This window comes from Phoca vitulina, unplaced genomic scaffold (assembly GCF_004348235.1).
Source record: "Phoca vitulina isolate PV1807 unplaced genomic scaffold, GSC_HSeal_1.0 scaffold29, whole genome shotgun sequence".
NCBI classification, from domain to species: Eukaryota; Metazoa; Chordata; class Mammalia; order Carnivora; family Phocidae; genus Phoca; species Phoca vitulina.
The window spans coordinates 11,734,812-11,761,525 of NW_022589732.1; the positions used below are offsets into that span (position 1 = coordinate 11,734,812).

The 26,714-nt window shown below is 44.9% G+C and overlaps 1 protein-coding gene across 1 annotated transcript in view; it reads left to right on the forward strand.

Annotated features, from left to right (window-relative positions):
- The first annotated feature begins 7,828 nt into the window (after positions 1-7,828).
- SGPL1 (sphingosine-1-phosphate lyase 1) overlaps positions 7,829-26,714 on the forward strand; it is a 55,311-nt gene continuing 36,425 nt past the window's right edge. The window contains exons 1-2 of the mRNA XM_032423644.1: positions 7,829-7,951; positions 8,668-8,729. Of these exons, the coding sequence (XP_032279535.1) occupies positions 8,703-8,729 (27 nt within the window). The 5' untranslated portion in view covers positions 7,829-7,951; positions 8,668-8,702. The remainder of the gene's footprint in view (positions 7,952-8,667; positions 8,730-26,714) is intronic.

The following is a 26,714-nucleotide window of genomic DNA, read 5'->3' on the forward strand; positions in this document are numbered from 1 at the left end:
TTTCTTTCTTTCTTTCTTTCTTTCTTTCTTCCTTTCTTCTTCCAAAAGATTTTATTTTAAGTAATCTGTATACCCAACTTGGGGCTTCAACTAACAACCCCGAGATCAAGAGTCACATACTCCACCAACTGAGCCGGCCAAGCACCCAGCAATGCTCTGCGTTTTGATATGGGTGCTGAACAATGATGTTCACTCCCTGAAGATTCATCAAACAGTCTTTGATTTGTGGACTTATCTGTACATAGGGCATATTTCAATTAAGAGACAAAACTTCAAAACAGTTGAATAAGTTGTCCAAAATTCTGGGAGTTCCTTGGTTATATTTCTCTTTATGACCTTTTCAATCTGTTGGCAATCACCATACAACTCCAGATTTTTTTTTTTTCTCTCTCTTGGAGGTAAGGCGGGGGAGATGGAATGAACAAACAGGGGCGATTCAGTAAGTTACATCATGGTCACAAGATGAATTATGGAAATTGCGACAAGAAAACAACATAGTCCTATAACATTTTTGAGCTCTTTTTGCCCAGAATTCACGCTGGCTTGCTGTTTCCTGTTGCTAAGAATAAAGAGCGATCTGTATGTTGCATTTGTCTCCCGGCGCCCAGAGGAGATCCGGAGTGTGTTTGCGTGTCAGCATCACACATTCCCCGCTGGAGGGACCGTCTGCTCAACAGAGCTTGGGCAGGAGGTGGGCTGTGGGCAGCTTCTCTGTGTCTGCCCCAAGAAAAAGGGAGTTCAGAATAGCTTGGGCATCTGAAAAAAAGGAAAAGCTTTCCACACATGGCTGAAAGCATCATTGGTAGTCTCTGAATGTTGCATCTTTGGGGCAGTGACCAGTCCTTTAAGTGGGCCCTGTCTTTTGGGGTGCTGAAACTATTTGCATTGTTTGACATAAAGCACTAAAATAGTCCTGGCAAAGAGAAGAAAGTAATCGCTGATTCTAGCAGGCTTCTAGGACATCACAAAGTTAACATTGAGAGATTTTACCAAAAAGTCTGGATTTATAACTGTCCTTGAAAATTTGAAATATTGGGCCTACTCTACCATTCTATTTGCAATTACAGCACCCATGACACCCTGCCCCAAGCCCCACACTTTCTATTTCCCATACTCAGCTTTTTTTCCATAGTCCTTGGCACTTTCTAGACTACCATATAGTTTACTTACTGTGTTTATTTATCTGACTCCTTCCACTAGAGTGCAAATTGTACTAGGGAAGGGATCTTTGTTTTGTTCAATGATCCATCCCCTGCCCAAGATAGTGCAACCTAGCATTGAATGAATGAATGAATGAATGAATGAATGCATGAATGAAATAATGAACGAGCCTGAGGCAGGCACATCACCTGCTTGGGCCCCTGAAGGCATGTGCATCTGTGCACCTGCCCTGTACAACTATCCCTACTGACCTGCACCCCTTTCTGCATCTGCCACTGGGCCTTGGCACATAGAGAGCGGTCAGCCAGAACACTCTGCCTGCCCCTCTCTGTCTGGTTAACTCCTGTTCATCTTCTGTACTCAGCTCAAGCTGTCCTTGATCCCTCAGCCAGGTCAACTCCCCTGACTGTGGAGAATGACTGCCCTCAGCTTTTATAAAACCTACTAGAGAAAATTACTTTAACTCCATTTTTAAAGACCAAGGTTTTCAGTTGCTTATGGAGATGGATGCTCTCTCCTCCTCCCCTGACACCTGAGCTCAGGATACATCTAAAGCTCCTCTGAGTGAGTCAGCCTGGGAACTGGTTCTGCAGGGCCAGGCAAGGAGTAACCACGGGCCAAGGTCCATAATTACCCCCTTGGTACTCTGTTTACACAGGACTTATATTACCTGGGCCTCTTCATTGCATCCCATCTGTGTCCAGGCTGGTGGGGGAGGAGAAGAGGGGCCAGGCCTCCCCGGGCATTCTGGCCACACTGCTCACCCTCAGCGCAGGACTGGGACAAACACCCTCTCCAACCAAATAACTGCATGATTGAGGGCCTTTTCTGGGAACCTGGGGACAGAGAAGTGGAGTTTCCTATAACGCAAGTGAGGCATAGAAAGTTCTAGACTGACAGAGTTGGAGAGCTGCTTCCCCTCCCTATCCAATTTTGAGGTGAGAAAATTGAGACCCAGAGAGGGTAAATGGCTCACCCAAGGCTGCACAGCTAAAGCCGGCACAAGAACCCATAGATTTCACTACAATTCCTGAGCCTGGGCTTCTGGAGCTGGAATGTCAAGAATTCTAGGTTTCGTCTCCACTGGCTGTGGGACCAAGGCATAGAAACTGATGAGAATGGATAGAACTTAGCAGCTCTTACCTGGGTGTGTCCAAAATACAGATGTCTGGGCCCCACCCCTCATTCACTGGGTCTGCAGGAAAGCCCTGACATGCAGAGCTTGAAAAGGTGCTTGGAGATCCAGACATGCAATGCTACCTGGGAAGCCTGGGCCTGGTCGGTGCTCAAGTCCCTTCCAGCCTGACAGATACTCAGCTGTAGATCTAAAATGAGGCTCAGGCTCAAGTGCATTCCTGTTATCAATCTACAGTAGCAGGTCTCAGTGGGAGGGCTTGGTGCCCGAGGGGCATCCTGAAAATTTAAAAAGTTTTGGTTGTCACATGATGCGGTTAGTTCCCCTGGCATTTGGTGATCTTGCCCTGCAGACATTGCAAGGGTAGCCCCTCACAGTGAAGAATTGCCCAAGTTCTGCACAGCTTTTTAATAACATCTTGCCGGAACATTCATGTAGGTAAAAAACCAGATCACAGTCACATGAGCCAAAAATTTGACTTTCTTAAAAAAAAAAAAAGATTATTTTAGAGGGGGGAGGGGTGAGGCAGAGAGAGAGAGGAGAGGGGTGGGGCCAAGGGAGAGGGAGAGGGAGAGAAAGTCTAAAGCAGACTCCACACTGAGCATGGAGCCCACTACTTGGGGTTCAATCTCATGACACTAAGATCACGACCCTGGTCATGACCTGAACCGAAACCAAGAGTCGGATGTTTAACCCACTGTGCCACCCAGGTGCCCCCCAATTTGACTTTCATACAAGAAGTGCATTTCTTTAAAAACATTGTTTTACTATATACGCTTCCTGGAGCGCAACTACCATGTGGAAAGTTGCATGTAAGTTGCCTTACCTTGTTTGAAACTTTACAACTCTTAACCCACCATTTTGGAAAAATCACATCACCCAAGACTCTGCTGCTTGCATAGTAACTGAGTCACCAAGACCACACATCCATACTGGTCTGCAGCTGTAACTTCCTAATTCATAACAATTGTACTTAATTACATCAAGATCCAAATTTAGCCTTTTCTCAAATGTCAATTATAAAGGAAAAAGTGACAACCATACTCAAATAATTATTGTTTTCTCTTAAAAACGTAGTCCACCCATTGTAAATTCATGCATTTGCCAACTTCATGTATGATTTTATTACCCTGGGTTTCACTTTTAAAGTTGGGACACTGTGTCACTTTGTAAGAGAATTACATGTATAGGTAGGTACACCCCCTGTTTATAACAAATAGATTTTGTAACTCGCATAAACCGGGAGTGTTGGGTCTGGCTGGTCTGAAACGTACTAATCTATAAACAACAAAACCTGTAGGAGGACCATAGATCTGAGGCTCTTGGACAAGCCTTGAAAAGGCCTTGGGTTCCCTCTGGGGCAAGGGTCATGTTAGAAAGACCGACCAACTGTCAGGATCAGGTCCTGATGGGGAATGAAGCCAGACCAAGAGCAACAAGGTCAGGGGGCGGGCTTGGTTTAGTTGGTCACAGAGCACAGACTGGAATCCTACCTGAACTCCTCCTAGACACGTGTGGAGCGGATTTGACTAATGCTCTGGAGTGTTCCCGTGGGCCTGGCCCCATGCTGGGTACACATGTCTGTCTCCTGAGGTACCACCACCGCCCTCGGGTAGAGGCTATTAACCCTTGTTTTACAACCAAGGAAGCCCAGGCTCAGACCGTGAGACTGACTTGTCTGAGGCCATGCAGCAATCTCTGAGGAGAGGCCCGTGTGCCTGCCTTCAAAGCTGTTCTGTCACCACAGGCCCCAGCTGGTTGCCTTCTGCCCAAGGAAGGGTGTATTTACTTGGCTTCTGATAAGCAGTCACTCTGGTTTTGAGGCTTTGCTAGCAGTGATCCCACAGCCCGGACAGCAATGGATGGCTTCCTCCGGAAAAGCGGACTTCCTTGAGAACTGACTTGTTTCTCAGGGTTTTGGCCACTCTGACTTTTGGCTGAATTGGCACCTGGGATGTGTACCCCGGTGACCAGGTGCACCTTGTTGTCTATCCCAGGGTGGCAATCTCTGGGCACCTGCTCCCCGCATCAGGTGCCACCATGTCTGGCTGGGCCTTAGCTCACCTTCTCAAGGCCAGTCCTGTTGTGTCATCCCAACCTGCTGCTGGTGGCTGGTTTCCCGCCTCTCCGCAGGGAGGGCATTTTAGGCTCCATGAACAGAAGTCCTGCAGGGGGCTTTCTTGTGGGCCATTCCTTTCCAGGAGGGGTTCAAAAGCTGCAAGAACATCTGCGCACAGCCCTGTCTTGAGGTGAGCTTCCACAGAAGGTCCCCAGTTGGGTGGGGAGGTGTCAGGGACAGGAATGGAGGTGTGGGTGGTATGTTCCTGCTTTTTAGAGTGGGGCGTGTGTGCTCCTGGAGGGGGGGAGGGGTGTCACTAATGTGGCCATTTTAAGCAGAACCACATTTGCTGGCATGAACTGTTTTAAAAGAAGCCATGTAGGGAAAAAAAAATCCCAGCCTATATTCCTTCTCACTGTGCCCCCTGCCACCCCAAGCCCTCTGTCATCAGCACAAATTTCAGTCCCTCACTGGTTCCCCATAGGTATTTCCAATCCCTCCCAGTTTTTTTGTTATCCTGGAAGGCACATGATGCCACTGAAGGCCAACTGGGGGAGCATTAGATCTCCTCACCCCCCAAATAATCATCAATCTCCCTAAACCATCCTAAACAAACACTGTGCTCTCTCTGCAAGCAGGGTGCCCAGGGAAGCACCTCTCAGACTTTATGGTGCATGTATATCACCCGGGGATCTTGTTGAAATGTAGATTCAGAGTCACCATCTGGAGTGGGGCTCCAAGAACCGCATTTCTAGCAAGTGTCCAGGTGATGCCAGTGGTGCTCCTGGGGAAACCACACTCTGGGTATGGAAGCCCCAGGCAACCCCACCTCTGCCTCCCCTCAGCCAGCTCAGGCCCTCCTTCTGAAGCCCCTATCAGGGGAGTGTTTGATGGGGGGATAGGGGAAGGAGATATGCTGTGTCCCCTCCTTAGCCAGTGCTTCTTGCTTTTTCATATTCCTCTTCCCTCTGCAGTATAATGCTCTCTTTTATCTCTATCTCCTTTGTTCTCCTCTCTCTAGCTTTCTCCCAAGGGCCCACCAGTATAGCTAGGACACGTAAGATCGAGAGGCTGTGGGGATTTTGTTCCATTCTGGTATAATGTGATTCCCCTGTGAAGGCTGAAATTATCTCCCTTAATCCCCATGCATCCTTTATCTCTGGCCACTTTCTACTTGATGCTTCTCATGTAATCCCTGATGTTATTCTGCGGTTAGGGGGAGAGGGAGTGTGGGGCAGAGGAATAGGGGGCCTGAAGTGTCTCTCTGTCTCTGTCTCCCCCCCCCCCCCCCCCCCAGCCTCTGGGCTCTGCCAGGAACTGCAGAGAAGAGTCATGTTCCTTTCTGGGCCTTGGTTTCTTCATGCATATACTATGGGATTGAGCTGGCAAATAGTGGAAGACTCCTCCACCTCTAACATTCTTTGAGCTTAATAAATCAACCAGCGTATTTTAGGTTCTCCCTACAAAATCTGAAGCCTTAACTCTCTATCCAAACTCTACCGCACTCTTCTGTGTGTCTTTGGAGTGATCATTCACCTTCTCTGGGCCTTGGTGCCCTGATTTACAAGTTGGGAGGTGATGAGAGTCAGCTGATCTGGACAAGTTAGGACCTAAAGAGAGCCTTGGATGTAAAGGTACCTAGTGTAGTTCTTGGCAAAATAAGTTTCTTAGTCAGCTCGGGCTGTCATAACAAAATACAAGGTAAATGTGCTGGCAGGTTTGGGTCTTGGTGAGGATCCTCTTTCTGGCCTGCAAACTGCCGCCGCCTCATTGTGTGCTCACATGACTTCCTCTTAGTGTGTGAGTGGAGAGAGAGAGCAAGAGAGGGCTCTGGTCTCTTCCTTTTCTTGTGAGGACACTAATCCTATTACGGGAGCTCTGCGCTCATGATCTCATCAAAACCTAATGACTTTCCAGAGGCCATCACATTGGGGGGTAGGGCTTCAACATAATGAATTTTGGGGGAGGGAGACAAACATTTAGTCCACAACAATAAGGACTAGTCAATATGGTTGAATTGGTTGGTTCATCTGGGAAGAATGAACGGACTGCCTGCTGCACGTAAGGAGCAGCGAAATTGTACTGCAGGAGTAAAGGGAGGGTCAGAGATGCACCCTGTCCTCCAGTCAGCCGGCACAGAGATTTTAGATGAAAGGTTGGGAGGTAGTAGCTAAGAAGGAGATGAGGGAGAGCAGATCCTAGGATCTGAAGAAGAAATAAAGCAGAGTGGTGGAAGTGGGAAGTGGGGAGTGGGGAGATCGTGCCTGGAATCCCAAAGTGACTCTTGATGAGTAGACATCGGCTGGAGGCCCCAGAACATTTTCTGGCCCTTCAACACTGAGAATGGATGTCTGCTGGGGGACAGCAGCAAGAGGGGTAAGGGTCTGGGGGTGCCAGTGACTGAATCAGGAGCTCTGAACCGCAGAGATGTCTGGGACTTCCGATGGGCTGGGGCTGAGGGCCGAGAAGCCCAGAGGTAACCTGCTTGACCCTTTCAGGGTCTTCACCACTCTGGCTGGGAGGCCGGGAAGTGCCGAGCGGGTGTGCAGAGGAGGGCAGCCGTGCTAACAGGGGATCCGGTCCCGAGAGCACTGCTTGAGGGTACTGATGGCGGCGATGACACTGTAAGTTAGCGTCCTCACATTTGCAAGGGGATGGAATTGGCTACCCTCATTAGTGTCATTTTTGTTAAGATTTCAAGATTCCATCTAGGTGTCATTTTTAAATCTGTTGAAAAATATACCGCATGCTGATCACTGGTCAGTTAAGTGTACCCATGCTACCTTCACTCCTGCTGAATTAGTGTCCTGGGCAAAACATGACAAACATATTTCAGATTTAGCTGTTTCATCTGGAAATGAAGGGTGACATTTGTGGTCCCGGTGGGCACTTTCACTTGAGTATTAGATGCCTCCCAACGTTGCTCATGAAAATAAAGTAATATTGGTAACATTTTTTGCCCAATACCTGGTCTCTGTTCTCCATATTTGTGGGGGGAGGGAACTATGGGGAGGGCAATTCCATTTAGGGGGTTTTCATGTAGCTTTTCTTCAGGCATTATTGACCTCGAGGAAATCTCCCGGAAAGAGAAGGGGGCAAATCTCTGAGTCACCCATTAAAATCCCAAAGGTCTCTTTGGAGACCCATCTTGAGTGGTTGCTTTGGATCAGTTTGTGCAGTGCTCGACAGGCTGACTCTCTCAAGGGCTCCAAGTGACCAAATGTGACCAGTAAGTTGGTTTTTGTAAAAGGCAGCCTGAAGGAGAAGCTGGTGATGGTTGGGCGCAGGCTGGTTCCACCTTCCCTCGAGGGCCCGCCGGGGTGCCGGTCCCTGCCTGGCCAGCAGGCGGCGCGCACGCGCCGTGGGGCCCGGAGGGGAGGTGGGTCTCGCCCCCCGCCCCGGAGCGTGCGCGCGCCCGATGCCGGGGCCGCGCACGCCGGGGCTGGGGAGCCATTTCCGGGCGGGGAGGGGCGGGTCCGCCGGCGGTCGGACCTCCAATCTCGGTGGCGGCGGCTGCAGGGGGAGCCCGCGCTCCGCCGCCCGCGAGTCGGTCGCGTGGTGAGGAGGAGCCTGGCCGGCGAGAGGGAGAGGCTCAGGGAAGGAGCGGGGAAGCGGACTCGGGGCAGGGGAGTGCAGGAGGGCCGCTGAGGCTCCGGAAAAGGGAGGGTCGGGCTGGGGCGGAGGGCTCCAGGGTGGGCAGGGCAGGGGAGTGGAGGGGAGGAAGGAGGGCCCGGCGGACCGAGGGGCGCGGGATGAGTGTGGGCGCGCCGAGCCCCGAGGTCAGAGGGAGCGGGGGGGTACCCGAGAGGGAGCGGGCTCTGAGACTCCACTCCCTCGGAGGTGGGAGCGGAGTGGGGCAGCGGGGATCTGCTGATCCTTCCGAAGAGAGGAAGGGCTCCGGGGTGGAAGCGATGGAGTCGGGAGCGAGGCCAGGAGGGCTCTGGAGGCTGGACGCTGGGCTGGGCTGCCCGTGGCGCCCGATCTTCCGCCCTGCTGCGTTGGTGGGCTGGGCTCCGGGACTCCGGGCCGGGTCGGCGGCGGGCTGGGCGTTTCCGCGGGTGTATACCTGGGGGGCTTGCTTGGTGGGAGGCTGGGTCCGGATTCGTTTGGTCAGCTGTGGGAGGGAAGCACAGTGCCAGCAGGATTCTGATTCGCTGGCTTGGGTGCTGGGGGTGGAGTGTCATATCTGCGAGTGAAATCGGAGCTCTCAAAGGAGCGAGAGAACCATTTCTTGACTGCTCTAGCGACTCTAGGCGGGCCGAGGCGACAGTTTAAAGCTTTAGAAGTAAACAGACCTGGTTCCCTTTTGCAGAGGGGAGGCCCCGAGAGGACGGCTGGGGAAGGAAGATGCCGAGTACGGACCTTCTGATGTTGGTGAGTCTTTCCCAAACATCCTCCTTGTTAGAAGGCACTTGTCCCTTAAGTTTTATTTTTAGTCTAAAGGATCTAAGTGTGTAGGTCTCACTTCTGATGCTTGCTTTTGGTAGCTGAGCATTTCTGCCACCTTTTATTTTGGGTTTACTGGTTGGGATGGATAAATGACTGGATTAAATATACGAATATATTTGTATTTAATGAATATGAAGACTCTTTTACAGAATTCTTGCAATTGATTTTAATCTCTCCCTTCCCATACTACCAGAACAGTTTTAAAATTTCTATTAAATTTTGTCCGTGTCTGCCATGTATTCGTTTATAAGTGTTTGTCTCCCAGACTAGAGTTATGATTCCTCAAGACAGACAATCATGTCTTACTTGTTTAGAGATGAATAAACAACTGTCATGGTGCTCTGTGTATAGTAAGTGCTTAACAAATGCTTGTTGAGTTAAACTAATTTGAATTTAAGTTCTTTTGTTGGGCTGAGGAATATGCCTGCTTTGGTAGAGTCTGTTTTTTCCTCTCGAGATCTTTCCCTGCCTTTTTTTTTTTTTTTTGCGGAGCAGGGAGAACAGCATTGCCAAATGAGTGTTTACCAAAATGAGGTTTTATTCTTGGGACATTTATGATTCCATAGAGGCTCTTTATTGTGAGTATTGTGGGGAGCCCATGGCTTTCCAATAGCTCTCTCGAAAAAGAGCATTTTGTTTTTAATAAGCTACTTCTCTGAGTCTGATGGCTCTTTGTGGGAAAACACAGATTTCAGAACAATTCATTTCCCTCTCTTTATCTCACTATCTCAGAGAGCTGGTAGCTGTCACTGGGAAACTGGCAAAAAAACCTAGCAGTGAGGGTTTTTTTTTTTTTTATACCCAGTCCTGACTTTCTGTAGTGGCAAAACCTATAAGATCTGTGGGACGGATAAAGAAGGAAACTAAGTGGTGATTAGGTCCAGTTTGAGGCAGAGAGCAAGGATGGTTTTAGAGACGTGGGTAAATAGTTGGCTTATTCACAGATCCTGATAACGAGTTCACCTAAAGTAGCTTCTTGCCTCAAATTTCATGATTGTCAGTAGATAATAAATAGCCTTATTTATTATGTGATTTTAAATTCTTACCGCAGGAGCCACGTATTAGAAAAATTGGGAGCTATACATAAGCAAAAGGAAGCAATAACCAATAATTATACTACTCAGAAATAAGCACCTTAGAGGGTTAATGCAGAATGATTTGTAACGATTGGCAATTTGTTTTTCCTCTTACAGATCAGTATGTTTATATAAATTAAGATTTCTGGTGTAAGTAGGCTACACCTTCATGCCCAGAGATGAGCTTGTGACTTCTTGGGCCCGTGGGCTCTCTTGAACAGTGTGATCAGTCACTGCTTTTTTATTCAGGATGTTAACTTGGGCATCGTTTTGTTTTGAAGTATTTCTCTGGCTACCACATTAGTTTTCATTTCCTCATTTGATAATCTAGAGTATTGAGGGTGTTGATTTGCTTGTTGGTGTAAGGAATTAACTCACACGGATAATGACTGGCTCTTGAGAATCCTCACTCTCTGAGGATTCTGTGTGTGTTCCTTGAGGTGCTTTCTCTGGAAGAGTTGTCATTCCTTCTTTGTGTGTGTTGTGCTCTTTGAGGCCAGATGGTAAAGAACCAGTGGCCAGGGCCGGGTTCTCAACGGGGGTAGTAAATGGTCATTATCTGCATTCTTTAGCTACTTTGTATGAAGCAGAAGACATGTTCCGGGCCCTCTAACTGGCAAGAAAGGACCCCAGTTAATAAAAAATAACCTCCATGCAAGGCAGTATATTGTAGCGCCCCAGAAGTAGAAGCAATCTTGGAGGCCGTGTGATGCAACTTCTTACTTATATTGTATGTGAATCCTTTTTAGAGCATCTCTGATGAATGGATATCCCATCATCCATCCTTTCTGCTGGGGGAATAAGATGGGCATAAGCTAGGACACAATCCAAGGTGGATCCAGGAATAATAACATAAATCTGGTAGCTAACATTTATTGAGCAGGTATTACATGTTAGGTGCAGAAATAGATACTCTACATATTCATTTAATTTTCGCAAAAACCCTTTGAAAAATACGCTGGCATCCTCCTTTTGTAGGTGAAAAACCAGGCTTAGGGAGGGTACTGCAGCGATGAGGTGGTGGAGCCGCGTTTTAACTACAGCTAGTCTGACTTCAAATCCCTCCTGTTCTGCTTTGTGATGCTGCCTCTGGGCCACATTGCCCATAAGGGACAGAGGTTGCTGAGCTTTGTGACTGATGGGACATGATTTGTGTAGGGCGGGAGAGCTCTGCCCTCTGAGGGGGCACTTTGGAAGTGTGTGTGGGGGTGTTTTTGTTTTCTAGTATGGTCTTGTCTGAAAACATATTTTATTATATACAGATCTTCTGATTTATTTTCTCGTACCTTGCAGTTAGGGCATTATATTGAAATTTTTCAAAGTTATGTTCATAGAGGTCTTTGAATTCCGTTTCGGAATGATAAAAGGGCATATAAAATATTTGTTTGAAAAAGAGGGCATTGTGTTTGATAGGGTTGGAAACTACTTGTCTGGACAGTATCATGTGGCACTAAAGCATGAAGATGAACCGGAGTCCGTCCATGATAAGCCTTGCACTCCACTCCATGGAGCTGGGGCTGTCAGTCTTCAGTGCCTTCCTGCCCTTTGCTTTGCCCTCGTTTGATAAGGGTGGTTTGCCTTTTTCTGTTTGCGCACTTATGTCATGAACTGTAATACTTTCCACCTGTGTCTCAGAGATAATAAAAGGGGTGAGAGTATGCATCTGAGACCTGCAATGCTTTCAGAAGGATTTCAAGTCCGGAAATTTTTTTTAGCAGTTTCTCTCCACTTTGGCAACCATTCTTTTCACCCATGTTCTCCTCCTTCCTAGTGCTGGGGAATGGTGTCACTTTGCAAGTTGTCAAATACTTCGAGCTTTTAAGAAAAGAGTACTTTATAAAGCTAAGTCTGCTCCTTTGGGTGGCTTTTCTCTTTTCTCATCCAGTGAATCATACGCGCTCTGATAGTGCTGGGCGGAGTTTGAGAGAGAGTTTATCTAGGGCCAAGGTTCACAGCTGTGATTTTGCTTCCCCGGAACATTTGGCAATGTCTGGAGACTTTTTTGGTTGCCATACTAAGTGCTAGAGGTCCGGAATGCAACTACAGGCCCTACTATGCACACAGCACTCCACCACCAAGAATGATGTGGCCTAAAATGTCAGTAGTGCTTGGGTTGAGAAACCCTGGTGTAGGGTTCCTGAACATAGGGAATAGCATCTGCGTAGCCCTTACATTCATATTCTCTCACGAGAATGAGTCTTTTCTTAGAGTCTAGTGGGTCTGTTACAGTGCTCCTTGGGGTTATTTTGTCCATGGACCAAGTCCTGCTGCTTTGGAATATATATATTGGACAGTATGCAGCACAATCTTCTGTGATACAGTAAAATCTTAAGAAATGCTTTTCTTTGCAACATTTCTGAAGCACTCTTGATGTGGAAACAATAAGCCTGTCTCAGTTTTTTTGGGGGAGTTCAAAATGGAATCTTTCCAGATCTTAGAGCTTTATCTTTGAGCCTTGACTCTTTCTCAGGCATGCTTTCTTTCTGAATGTCAGGTAGGATTTGAGCATTAAGCCAAAAGATGGGCACTAAAAGCTCATTTCTGCTATTTGAATCTGGTGTTTTATTTGTAGGATTGTCTAGAAGGAAGGGAAAATTTATTGGGACTGGTAGGACCTTTAAAATTTTGTTGACCATTTGAATGGCCCTTGTAAGATGAGCACTGTATTTGGCATTGTTCTAGTCTTACTGGTAAAGCAAAACTATAATAACAAGTCTGATAATTTCTCCAGCCATTGGTCTAAAGGAAGGAGGGATTATAAATAGATAAACCTCAAATCCCAGGATTTGGCTTGGCTTTGCAGTCTGTGTGTCAGGAATTTTTAGTAACATTTGCTTTCTAAGCTTTGCCCAAACATACAGTTTGTACACATTGGTGACAGAACTGGGAATCATTTTGGGATTAAGAATTTTCCATAGGGAATTGATTCAGAGTGAATCAGTCCGTATGTGGAAACATATAGAACACAATTACTGAGAGAAAAACCATGCTGGGGGGTAAGGGGAAATCGGCATCCGGGAAGGTGGAATGGTGCAGGCTGAAGCGTAGGTTGGATATATCAGTTATCTCTTGGCACCCTCCAATAGTGTGACTGAGGAGAAAAAAGGACTATTTACAAAGCTGGGCAGAGTTAAGAAGACCCGTAGGAGTTGGTGAAACACCTCAGGGCTAAGAGCCATCATCATTCTTAGGCCTGAATGGGCAAAGAGAGAGTAGCTTCTGGAACCTTGAAAGTTTAGCTGGAGGAGAGGGTAACCTGTAGGAATGCTGCCACTGCCAATCGGTACCCTAGCAGGGAGGGAATCAAGGGGAATAAATACCTCAGACCCTTTCTTTTCCCACCCTCTGATCTCAGGCTGGAGCCTTTCATTGGCCAAACCCAGCTGGAAACCAGAGGATAAGTAAGGAGCCTGGGAGATTTAATTCATAGAGGGCAGCCCTGTGAGGCACAGAGAGGTGGAGAAGGTTGGGTAGGGGATCTGGAGGAGCCAAGGGAAGATAGCCAGCATGCTAAAGTTGAGGTCAAGTTAGTTCTGAGAGGCACAGGCGAGAAGATAGCTTGTTAGCAGAGTCTTGAAGAACGATAGAACATGGAATGTTATAGAAAAGGAATGTTCTCACTGATAACAGAAGGATAGATTCAGCGCAAAATGTTGCCACAGCTTTGGCAAGGCCCGAGCTGCTTTTTTCCAGGAGTAGCCTTAGAATCTTAATTGCCTGAAGGGCATTGAGAAATCCTGCAGTCCAACTTCCCTTGCTGTGTGGAAATCCTTTCTACGGTGCCCTGCCAGGGGTGGGTGCAGAGTGCTTTCTCAGGGAGTTCTTTCCATTGTTGGACAGCTTTAAATGTAGAAAGTGTTCCATTTGTCCAGATCACTGATATATCTGGTAGGGTTAGGTTTGGCTGTGTATAAAAGAAAAACTAGGGTAACAGAGATTTTCAAAAGGTAGAAATGAATTTCCCTAAGAGAAGGCCAGAGTAGACCCTTCTTGGCTGATATGGTCATTCCTAGGCCTTTGAGGAGGTTCCACCATACACGGTGCATCCCCTCCTGGTCCAGGATAGCTGCCCTGAGCTTGAGCTGTTATGTTCCTGTTTTATTTGGTAGGAAGAGCAAAGGCAAGGAGAAGGGCTTGCTCTCCTTTTTAATCAAAAATGTTTTCATGTGAAATTTATTACACGTAGAGAGTTATATAAAGCACATACCTACATTTTAAAGAATAACAATAAAACAGTCATACATCTATCCCCAGGTTAAGAAATAGACTATTTACCCCCAATCCCATGTGCCTCACCCTGATTATATCTCCTTTCCTCCCTCCCCTCTAGGGATAACTATCCTGATTTTTGGAATAATTATTCTCTTGCTGTGTTAAAAAAAAAAAAAAGTGTTACCACCTATGTATATGTCCCTTTAGTTTTGTTCATTTTTTTTTTTTTTTAAGATTTTATTTGTCAGAGAGCGAGAGAGCGAGAGCACAAGCAGGGGGGGCTGCAGAGGCAGAGGGAGAAGGAGAAGCAGGCTTCCTGCTGAACAAAGAGCCTGATGTGGGGATTCGATCCCAGGACCCTGGAATCATGACCTGAGCTGAAGGCAGACGATTACTGACTGAGCCACCCAGGCGTCCCTAGTTTTGTTCATTTTTTAACTTGCTGTAAATCGATTTATATGTATTTTTTTGTGATTTCCCTGTGTTGCTCCGTATTTGTGAGATTCATCCATGTTATTACCTGTAGTTTATGAGTTTTAGTTCATTCATTTTCATTGTTGCCCAGTACCTCACTGTATGACTACCACAGTTTATCCAATCCATGATGATGGACACTTGGCTGGCTTCCAGTTTGAGGCTTTTTTGAGCATTACCGTAGTGAACTTTCTTGTATATGAGAAGTAATCAAAAGTGTAAGTTTTTCTGGGATTTATTCCTGGGAGTAGAATCGCTGCATTGTAACTTTGCTAGATGACAGACTTTGCGGAAGAAGTCGATACAGTTTATACTCCTAGCAATAGTTCTTGTTCCTACACAATTTGACAAACTTGGTACTTACAAGGCTTTTTATATTTTTTGCCATTGCAGGAGGGTAAAATCTAATTGATTCCCATATGCAATTCCCAGATTACTCCTGAGGTTACGTGTCCTTTTCACTGAATATTAACTATTTGGATTTCATGTTTTGTGGGTGCCTCTTCCAGTCTTAGGCTTTTTCAGTTATTTATTTCTCCTTGTGGTCCTATTAGATTTTGTTGTACGTATTTTGAGATTTTGTTACTAGGTACATACAGATTTAAAATTGTTACATCTTACCTAGTAAGTTTCACTTTTAGCCTAATAGTGCATTTTGATTTAATATAATATAGCTCATTGAGCTCCTTGTCATGAAATGGGCACACTGTAAAGGTTTGATGAATGAATGAGTGACATGCCTATTGTATAGGCAGAAACTGCAGAACAGTCTTCCTCCTGGTTCGTTTTTCTGGCATACTGTTGTTTATGTGGCCTATTATCCCAGGCAGTGGATAAAATCACTTTTGAATTAAAAAAGAAAAAAGGTAGTTTTCTTTTTTGAGATAGAACTTGCATACAGTAAAGGGCACGAATCTTAATTATACAGGTCAGTAATATTTGCATGTGGGATACACTGTACTCGCCGCCCAGATACTAAGAATGTCCAGCCTCCCAGCAAGTTCTTCCTTCCCTCCCATTTGGGCCCCCAGAGGTTATCCTTCTCACTATAGATTCGTTTTGCTGATTTTTGAACCTCATATAAATGGAAACATACAGTATGTTTTATTTCGAGTGTCCTTTTTGCTGAATCTGTGAGATTCAGCCATGCTCTTATGTAGCAGTAGTTTTAAAAACCATAGGTGTGCGGTTTTACATGTATAAAACAGGGCAGTTTATTCCTTTTATAGTTGATGAACATTTGCGTTTCTAGTTGTTGGCTGTTTTGAATGAACATGTCTTTGGGTAAACATAGCATTGCCAGGTCTGAGGCCCACTGCCAGACAGGTTTCCCAAGTGGTTGTACTCATTTATACTCCCACAGGGTTTTCTTAATGTGTAACTTGTGCTTTTAGCTTTTAGGCAGCAAATCCTAAATTTCTGCTACCTGCACACTAGATGTGGGAGATAGCATTGAGAACTCTGTCCTGAGGTAGGGTAGGCACTTTTAAAGTGTGAAATGTCCTTCCTTTTCTCTAATTTCCCCGGAGAGTAAAAGCCTACTGTGTTCTTATTTATCTCGTCTCTAACTTTTAATAAACATTTGATGGAAAAGAGCAGCCTTCGTTCTCTGTTAAGGGCAGAGTTTAGATTTGTAAAACACCATTTGTAACAGTGAATTCCAAGGTAAAATCATAGTCCTCTGGAACTCTTTGGAATCCAAACAGCTGTTGTGGTATATTTACTGGGGAGACCTTTTTTTCTGGAGGCTTTTCTGAAAGCATTTAAATGTATTCCTTTGAAATGCATTTTGGCAGATAGGACTGATGTATTCCCTTTTAAAACCATCTTGAGTTCCAGTCTTACTGGTGCTGAGACAATTGAGGCAGATAGAAAATTCTGTTTTCATACTCTAGTAGGAAAGATTTGAGGCCAAATACAAGAATGCCATGGGGGACCTGCTCCTTGTCTAGATGCACTGCAGCCAGGGCGGACAAAGGCCTAGGAGTATGCTACGCAGCCCTTTTTGATAAACTTGTGATTTCAAACGCTTTCCCAAGAGTCATAACAATAGCAGTCAACAGCAATCTATCCAGATGCCTGAAATCAGGCTTATGATGTAAACATGAGTAGGTAACCGATATAATCCTGTTTTGTAGATAAGAGGGCGCTTGCAACCTTCTGATTGAATTAGATAGTTGAAGGCTGAGAGTTGACTTAATATCTGTCTTATTAAATGGAGGTGCAGCTCACTATTAGCATGTATTTCATTATTGGTGTCTGTAAGAAAATACAACGGAGGCATGGGAAGCAAACCACTTAAAGCCTCTCCCAGCTCTGCCTGTGGGCCTTCGCTTGGGACATCGCAAAGCTTACTTTTCCTTGCTGCTTACTGAAAAGGAAAGGAGAACGTTTATCATCAGAGACTCATTCAGGTTCATCAAATATTTGGTAAGCATTTATTATCTGCAGTCAATCTCTTACTACCTGACTGCATTGAATATTCACAACAACCTGTGAGTAGACAGATGAGTGTATCTTTTTTGTCTTGTAAACTTTTTGTTGAATTGTAACAATGGCATCTGTTTTTGCAGATGAGCAAAATCCAGCTGCATAGAGGCTCGGTCATGGGCCAGAGGTCACACAGAGCTAAAATTAGAGTAGAAGCCTCTGATCACTGGTCCAGACTTTGGAGGGCACCACAGCTGTCTCTGACGCTCAGTGAGTCCCCAGGAGTGGTGATGAGTGTCGGTTAACAGCGCCCAAAGCTGGCTGTCCCTTTCCCATACCCTCGGTAGTGGCTGGAGTACGTGTTTATGAGCTGCCAAGGGAGAAAGTATTTTTTTAAAAATTCATCATTTTAGCAGTTAATAATTCTATTTATAGACTCTTAAAAATATATACTTTTAGGCAATAATGACCTGCTTTGTCTAGTTTATACATAATTGCTCTACAGATTTCTAAGTTATTTTTAGATACTTAGTTAGGATTGCTTTCCTTTGGAGTCCAAAGCTTTACTCTCTTTTTCTGGAACTTCAGGGTTTCTGTTGTTTATATAGCCCGTATGGGAACTTTTTTTTAGAAAGGCCTTTGGGTTTTTGGGGTTTGTTTTGTTTCATTTTTTATTTTATTTTTATTTATTTATTTATTTTAAAAATTTTATTTATTTCAGACAGAGAGAGAGAGAGAGAGCATGAGCGGGGGAGAGGGGCAGAGAGAGAAGCAGGGAGCCCGATGCGGGGCTCGATCCCAGGACCCCGGGATCATGACCTGAGCCGAAGGCAGATGCTTAACCAACTGAGCCACCCAGGCGCCCCTTGTTTCGTTTTTTAAAGAAAGCCTGTGAATCTTAGGTGGTTCGTCTTAGCTGAGAGAACATTTGGTGAACATAAATGAAACTGCTGGGTCATAATGCCTTTTTTTTTTTTTAAAGCATCCAGTTCATTGGTTTTCACTATGTTCACAGAGTTGTGCAACTATCACCACAATTTAGAACATTTTCAGAAGAGACTCCATGTCTCAGCAGTCACTTCCTTATGTCCTCCCAGTCCCCCAGCCATAGGCGACCCCCAAACTACTTTTTGTCTGTAGATTTCCTTATGCAGAACACTTCATATAAATGGAATCCTATAGTGTCGGGTCTTTTGTGATTAGCTTTTTTCACTTAGCATGATGTTTTGAAGGTTCATCCATATTGTAGCTTGGATCAGAATTTCATTCCTTTTTATTATAGTCATAAGGCTTTTCCTGGAGGATTTTAAGTAATGGATAATAGTTCTCACCTACAGGCAACATGGGGGGCTTGGGTTTACTCTACATATAATAGGATACTTTGTCATATGAAAGCTACTTCTATGACTCATTTTGAAGAGGGGTTTATTAACCTGGGGAATATGGACCCCAATGACTGGCCTTCAGGATGTCCTGAACCCTTTGTAATTATTTGCAGTTTCATGTTCCCAGACATTTTTTGGTGGGGGCGTTTGGGGACCTACAGGTTTTAGCCTTTGTTAAAACATAATTTTCAGAAAAGGTAAAATCATGATGCTGGTACAAATATAAAATGAACACACATTAAAATTTTTATTTTGCTTATAATGAGGAAACCAGGCAGATGTTATAACCAGTTCAGAGGAAAGGTCCAAAGAACAGACACATTTATAGATCAGGAATATTAAAATGAATACATAAACAGCACCCAAACTGGTTTCTTCCCTAGTGGAGAGGGAAGTCAGTTGGAACCATTACCAGACCTGGCAGATTTTACATGTTTATAGATGAAGGATAGTTTGAATTGCTGTAATTATATACAACTTACAGAGTTGTACAATCATTTCCTTATAGTCAAAATCAGGTAACCAAGAGGGAGGCCTTAGATAATGTATAATTTTCCATTGGAAGCACATATCTTCTTCTGTACTTTCAACAGATTATCAAAAAAGTCAGAAACTTTCCTGAGTGTTAATGTTAAATTTAGACGCTTCTTCAGTTTTAGAAAAGTAGCTCCTCTGTGACTAGATTTTGAAGGCAGATTTTCCAGAGGGTGTTTATATCAGTTGATGGCCCGTCAGAGACCCGGGGATGGGTCTTTGGTTTGTGCTTTTGAATAAGATTACATGTTAGAAATCTCCAGAGAAGTAGCCTTTGCAACTTAACTTAGGTTACACTTCCTAGCACATATTCAGTGTTTCTTATCTCTAATAGCAGTATGATGATTGAAATGGAGATTTCTATAAATATAATTTGGGAAGTGTAGGCATTTGAACTCAGTGACAAAGGTAGAAATCCTATTAGTAAATAAGGATGGGAAGGGAGAAGCCCATATGACTTCTTCCCCAGCTGCGGTATGCGCAGGGCAGTCAAGACTTCCCCTTTGTGTGTGAAGAATACGGCATGATTTCTGCTGGTCCTTGCTTGTAATCTAAGGAGTTCCTGTTAATTGCCCAGAGCATAGTGAACTCCTTTTGTACTTTGAAAGGTAGCTTCTGTGTATGTGCACATTTAGCTACTTACCGTAAGAGGCTCTGGGAGTTCATAGCCGTCAAGTTGAGTAGACCTTCCCCACGCCGCCTCCTTGCCTTTGGGTGAGAATGTATTTAGCAAAGAAACCTGTAATTGCTCTTATCTCAGCATCCCACCAGCCTGTTCCTCTGCTTACTGAACTTGGTTTCCTACATGTCAGCATCCTCTCCTGGTTGAAGTTCACAGGGTGCCTTTCTTGATGCGTCACAGGAGAGAAGGGCTCCGAGTCTTCAGTGACAGAATCCGCATCAGTCTTCACTCGGTGTCTTGCCCTGCCCACAAGTAAATAAATACAGAATTTACGCACTTGTTTGGCAGTGTTTAGGGCTGTCAGCGTTTATGAACCCAGAAGCTTTGATTTTCCATGGGTACACTTCTAACACTGCACATCTGTCCCCTTTCTGAGGCCAAGATTATGTCTCAGTGATGGTCAGGTGCTTTGCCTGAATACTCCGGAGCTAAGCATAGCGCAATTAGACTTGGTAAATGTTTGTGGAGTAGTACTGAGCTATACCTCTACTCTTGAGGCGTGGCTAGAAGGGAAAACATGGACCGTTAAGCTCGTTGAGATGAACTTAATGCATGTAGTGGAATTTTGGAGGAAGTATATGGTTTGGTCTTTACCACCTAAGAAATGATGATTCAGTCTCTTCTAACATTTCTGTAATGCAGTCAAATGACTGGTTTTGTTGCTCAGTTCTTACTTCTTTAATGACCCAAGGGAGTTTTTCCTTTGGGCTTGTGATCTGGTTTTGCTGATAAACTTTAATGCCTTTTAAGGTTCTAAAAACAATAGTGTTTTCTTACCTGTTTATTTTGCACTTTGAAGTTCTGTGGAATGTGATATGAAAGAGAACCAGATGTAATTTGCTTTGTTTTCTGTTTTTAGGGCAGAAGTGGAATAAGAGTGACTACATTAACTCTTTGGTGTCTTCTGTATTTTAACTCTTAGTTAACCTGAGTCCCAGGCTTTAAGTACCCTCTGATCTTAAGACATTAAGGCAGCGGGTGAACTCGGTAAGACAGGTCTTCTTTTCCTCAGCAGCCCACTCCTGCTTTAAAGCTCGGATTTCTGGCTCTTCGGGAATATTGAGTGGTGAAGTGTGTAGTTGTATTAGATGTAAAGAAAGTGGAGGGAAGAGGAAAACAAATTGCTTTTTCTCTGCAGCATTGCAGGGTGGGAGATTTTGATTTTCATTAGTATTTGGCTTAAGAATAAATATTAGCCTGGAGCAATGAGTTGGTCTTGTGGACTGACGTGGCTGGGCCCTCACTAACACTTCCGGGAATGCTTGGAGATGTTTTACACTCATCTAAAAGATGGATAGCCACTAAGTTTGGTGACTGAGTCTCAGGAATATGTTAAGTCAATTATTCTACAAAGGAAACATATGGGGAAGCTGTGTGACCTTCGGGCTTCATTGTGTTCCTCTGTGAGGGACGGAGAGTGGTCATGGACTGGTCTTTAACCTCCCTGTTGGCTCTGGCGGCCGATGACATGATGTATCTTGTGAGTTCTTTGTGAGTTCTATTTGAACGGTGCCGATGTGTGCGGTCTGGTTACAAATACCAGCCATTGTGCTCTGCGGGTTCGAGCCACTGCCACCAGGAGAGATGTGGGAGAGGCGAGGCAGAATCTTCCCTAGGATCTTACAGGGCAGTCCCAAGTGTGTGCAGTATTATAATGATTTCACTTCAGTTGAATAAATAAATGTTGCGTCCCTGCTGTGTTGAAGGTGTTGTAGGAGATATAAAAATTATGCCTTCGCTGTTGTTTGTATTCTTTTTTTTTTTTTTTTAATTTATTTATTTGACAGCGAGAGGCACAGCGAGAGAGGGAACACAAGCAGGGGGAGTGGGAGAGGGAGAAGCAGGCTCTCTGCAGAGCAGGGAGCCCGATGCGGGGCTCCACCCCAGGACCCTGGGACCATGACCTGAGCCGAAGGCAGACGCTTAATGACTGAGCCACCAAGGTGCCCCTGTTGTTTGTATTCTTATCAGCACTTGGTACCATAAGGGAGGTCAAGTATGAAGACAGTTACTTGGTTATTCTCCCCCACCAGGGTTGAGCGCTCTGCCTCTGGGACGAGTTAACTCACAGTGCAATTGGTTAAAGCCGTTTGGCCCTGATTGACTCTTGAGAAATAACCTGAATTGAGGCATACTGGAAATGCAAAGAAGTCATTGTGCTGTGATAGGAAGGTGAACCTTTTGTAGAAAGGTAGCTTTCCAGAAGCCCAATTTCACAATGACTCCACAGTGATAATTGTTAGGAATCACTGTTCTGAATTTTTCCTTCTGTGAGTGACAGACTTACACTTGAACCCAGGTCTGTGTTGTGGCCGGCAGTCCTCATTTGGACGAGCAAGCGAAGAAGAAAACTAGGGAAACTAGTTCGTGGGCACTTTAGTTTTGACCAGAAAACCTTAGTAGGCTTTGTGCTGGGTCATGATCAACTGAGCAAAATTGCTACATTTTCTTTGGCAGGGAATCCATGTCTCTGTTCAGAAATTATTGGTAGAGTCAATCATTCTGACAGTGGGAATGTTTTTCTTTGATCTTTAGCCTGATTTTCTTTGATGTGGGAGGATCAGGAAGGAGAACGTACATTGGAATAACTTGTTGGTTCCTCTGCTTGGCCTCACAGCATTTTGGTTTTCTTGAGTACTCTTCTTTTAGGTCATACCCCTCCAGTTAATGCTTAGATATGTTAATGTTGTGGAGCCCTAAGAGATGGTTCAGGACGCCTTGGAATTCAACTCTGAGTGTGTGAAGTCCTGTGTTTTAGTCCTGACTTTGCTCCTTATTACTTTGCTGTAGAACAAACTTAACCTTTCTTGATTTCAGTTTTTACCACCTATGAAGTGAAGAAACTGTTCGTTCTTTTTTTTTTAAACTGTTTATTCTTTTTTATTTATTTATTAGAGAGTGCGAGAGAGAGCACAAGCAGGGGGAGGGGCAGAGGGAGAGGGAGAAGCAGACTTCCAGTTGAGCAGGGAGCCTGACGTGGCGCTCGATCCCAGGACCCTGGGATCATGACCCGTGCCGAAGGCAGACACTTAACCAACTGAGCCACCCAGGCGCCCCGTGAAACCGTTCATTCTTAACCTGAGAACCTCATGAGGTTGTAAAGTACACATAAAATAACGTGAAAGCCGGTTAAAATTTTAAGTTATATAAATATCACCAGGTATTCTGAGTTAGTGCCTTTAAGTGCTTCACCCTTCCTTGTACATGTTTATCACGGCCCCTCTGGCCTTCTCCTTCTTCATTTTATTCCCTCTGTGATCAGGGCGTCACCCAATCTTTGAGTTTTGAAGGGAAGAGACAGTTTTAAGTGAAACAAACTGGTGATCTTGGATCCCTGTAAAATAGCGCCATGTGTGTAGTAGGTGCTCAGGAAACCATTGTCGTGTGGCAGAAAACGTGAAGAGCAGGAGGCAAGTGTGTGGCGGGGGCAGCGTTGCCCCAAGGTCTGCTCGGGGAGTGTGGGAAGCCGCGCTGGGGGCCGCCTGAGCTGGGACGCCCCGGCTCTTGGATAGAGTGAGTACAGACGGTTCGCCCTGCGAGGTGTTATTTGTGTTGTTGTTGTTGTTATTTGTATTAGCTCCGGGGAAGGAAGCACCATGCAGTGTGGCTCTGGACAAACGTCTGCCAGATGGTTTTTCTCTTTTAGTCCTATTCATTCTTAGAGTGTTTCTTCTGGTATTCATTGTTCATTAAGAAAATCGCTGTGGAAGAAATATCACTGCCTAGTTGGCAGTTCGTCAGGTGCAGTCCTAGTTTTCAAAGAGGTTTTTTTGGGGGGGGGAGGGTGTGGATAGTGCCACCGAGGGAAGTTTGTCTATGGAACCTTTTCTCATGGAGGGATTTGAGGACCGAAAGAGTTAGCAGTCATTGGGAGCAGCTGTGGGCTGGTACCAGTAGGGAAGGAACCCGTGACGGAAGGATTCTGCATCTCTTCGACCGACCGTTCCCTCATGACATCACAATCCCGGGCCTCACAAAAATGTTAAGAGAATAAATCTTAAGTGCAAAAAGCACTGAGATTGTGTAGAGTGCAAAATGCCTCCGTGTTAACACCCTTGGCTGCATTACATTCTGCATTTAAAGAAGCCGGGAGTAGATCACAGTGAGGCTTTTAAACCTGAAGGCCGTGATCCATTCAGAGGGAGGCAGAATCAATTTAGTGGTTGGGACATTTAAAAAAAGAAAGAGGAAATAGAGAAAAAAATGTACATGCATCACAAGTAATGAACTGCTAGGTTTTATTTTGGAAACCTTTGTTTTGGTTTCATATCTTTCTGTTGCAGTGTGTACTAGATGGTTGTAAAATACACTTCCACGGGTCTGGGTTGGACAAGTGTGAAACCGGCGGCGCCTGGGTGGCTCAGTCAGCTAAGTGTCTGCCTTCGGCTCAGGTCATGGTCCCAGGGTCCTGGGATCAAGCCCCGCATCAGGCTCCCTGCTCAGCAGGGAGTCTGCTTCTCCCTCTCCCTCTGCCCCTCCCACTGCTCGTGTCCTCTCTCTCTCTCTCTCTCTCTCTCAAATAAATAAATAAAATCTTTAAAAAAAAAAAAGGAAAAGCATGAAACCCCATGGTCTAAAAAGTAACATGCAGGGGTGCCTGGGTGGCTCAGTTGGTTAAGCATATGACTCTTGCTTTGGCTCAAGTCATGATCTCAGGGTCGTGAGATTGAGGCCCGCATCGGGCTCCAAGCTGTGCGTGGAGCCTGCTTGAGGTTCTCTCTCTCCCTCTCCCCCTTCCCATCTCCTCCTCCCTCTCTAAAAAAATTAAAAAAAAAAAAAATAAAAATAAAAAATAACATGTCCCAAATTTACAGAATTTGTAGACTTCCGCTATTGTGTTACTTTTATGAAAGTGTCTTGGTCCCTTGAAGTGATTTGGGGATTCGAAGAGTGCAATATGATTGGGACTAAAAGGGCCACTAAATTCCCATAAATCCTAGCAGCCGCCTTTTGTCTAATAATGATTAGGATTATTATTTTGACGTCTTATAGGCATCAGCTAAAACTTAATTATTAGATGGGAAATGGAAATGAATAAGAAGAGAAAGGCGGGTTAGTTTACTCATGTGTTTTTGACAGTAGCTCCTTAAAGTAGTTACTATTTCAAATCTATATTACTGAGGTTTTTCTTTTCTGTTTTAATATTGCACTTTAAAAAGATTTATGGTATTCTTTGTCATCATTTTATATATATTCAGTGGGCAGAGTGTTTTGTTTTGGTTTTCCTCCAGAGGAATATATTCCCAATCTGATACGGAGGAAGGAATGCTTTACTTGTGGAAATTTTACCAAAACTGCTCTGCTGAGGGTTGGAGATCCATGCCCACATGTACCCACACACACCCACAGGTGCACATCTATACAGACACAATTTATTTCTTGTGTGACTGTTATCCTGTGTCCCTCTAGATGAAGCGTGGATGCACACATTGGCGAAGTATTTGCCTGGAGGGGCACGGCAAGCTAGTGGCCTTCACAGATGACCGTCCTTGGTTCTTGTGTTTCCAGAGACAGTATGTGGATTAGGTTGAAATAAATAAAAGCTTTAGTATTAACTATTAATATATATGTAGGTGTATATAGACCAAAAAAAATGTATTTCTGTAAGCAGGAAGACATGGTGGGAAGTAGTCGTTATAATACTATTACGTTCTTGTGCTGTTTCTGTCTCTGTAGTCATGACACACCTCTCCAGTTTTAGTTTGTTCTGAACTGTATATATATCCAGGGTAGATTCCACCTAAAACGTAAATTGTGAGAAGGAAACTCTTGGGATGGCACTGGATGGTAATGTGTTAAGTGACCCTCCACCCGTGCACACTTAGAATGAAGGATGGAAAGAACCCTGAACCCTGAGTCGGAGGCCTGGGCTTAACGAGGCTGTCTCACCGCGGGGCCTCTGTTTGTGAACTGCGAATATGGGCTTGATCTCTAGGGTTCCCTTCAGCATTGGGATTGTATGCTTCTCTAGGGCTGTGGTGTTGCGTCAGGCCCCAGCCTGGGGCTTGGGCCGTGTGCAAGGCCCCAAGGAGCTGCCTCATCCTTTTTTCCAAGGAGATAGCATGCATTAGCCCATGGAGCCCTATAAAGCAGGGAGCTGTTAGTGCTGTGAGGTGCTTATTCACTGGGGACGGAACCTAGGTTGTTTGTAGTAACCAGAAGGACCTTGGGCTGAGGCCAGGACATGTAATTTCTGTGACCATCTAGTTGTCTACACAGTTTACTAGGACCTATCCAAGGCCAGCGACATTCTGTCTTTGGAGAAGGAGAATATAGAAATAGATTTCTTCCTAAGGAGATAGATTTAAGGACTTGGAATTTAAGGACTCCCATTATCTTCTTAGAGCAATTACCAAGAAAATAAATTCTCGCTGAATGTAATTTTATAAATGTTATCAAGGAATGCCTTCATATCTTAATAGGCTTTGTAGAAATTAACACAGTTTGCATTTGCTGATTCTTTGCTCTCTCCCTGATACTAGTTATATTACTTTTTGTTATGTGCTATGAGAAATTGACAATATCTACAGGCATCTTTTGACCTCGGTAAGCTCTATTTTCTGGGTGAATTAGGAGCTAGTATCACTGGAGGAAAGCTAATCTGCATGATTATTTCTTCTGTCATCCCATTCGTATGCATTATTCATTCATTCATTTATTATTATTATTTTTTTTTAAAGTAGGCTCCATGCCCAGTGTGGGGCTTGAACTCATGACCCTGAGACTGAGAGTTGCAGTACTCTGCTGACTGAGCCAACCAGGCAGCCCATATGCACTATTTTTTTTTTTTTTAAAGATTTTATTTATTTGACAGAGAGAGGGAACACAAGCAGAGGGAGTGGGAGAGGGAGAGGCAGGCTTCCCTCCGAGTAGGGAGCCCGATGTGGGGCTCGATCCCAGGACCCTGGCATCATGACTTGAGCTGGAGGCAGATGCTTAACAACTGAGCCACCCAGGTGCCCACCCCCCCCCCCGTATACACTATTTAACCATTTGGTTTTATCCTAGCCTTAACACTAGAAGATTCTTTATAATGATGGAAATCATGACACACCTCTGATGATGGGTAGACGCCTCTGGTCTTCCCCAGGTCCTGACCGGCACTGTGACTGCTGTG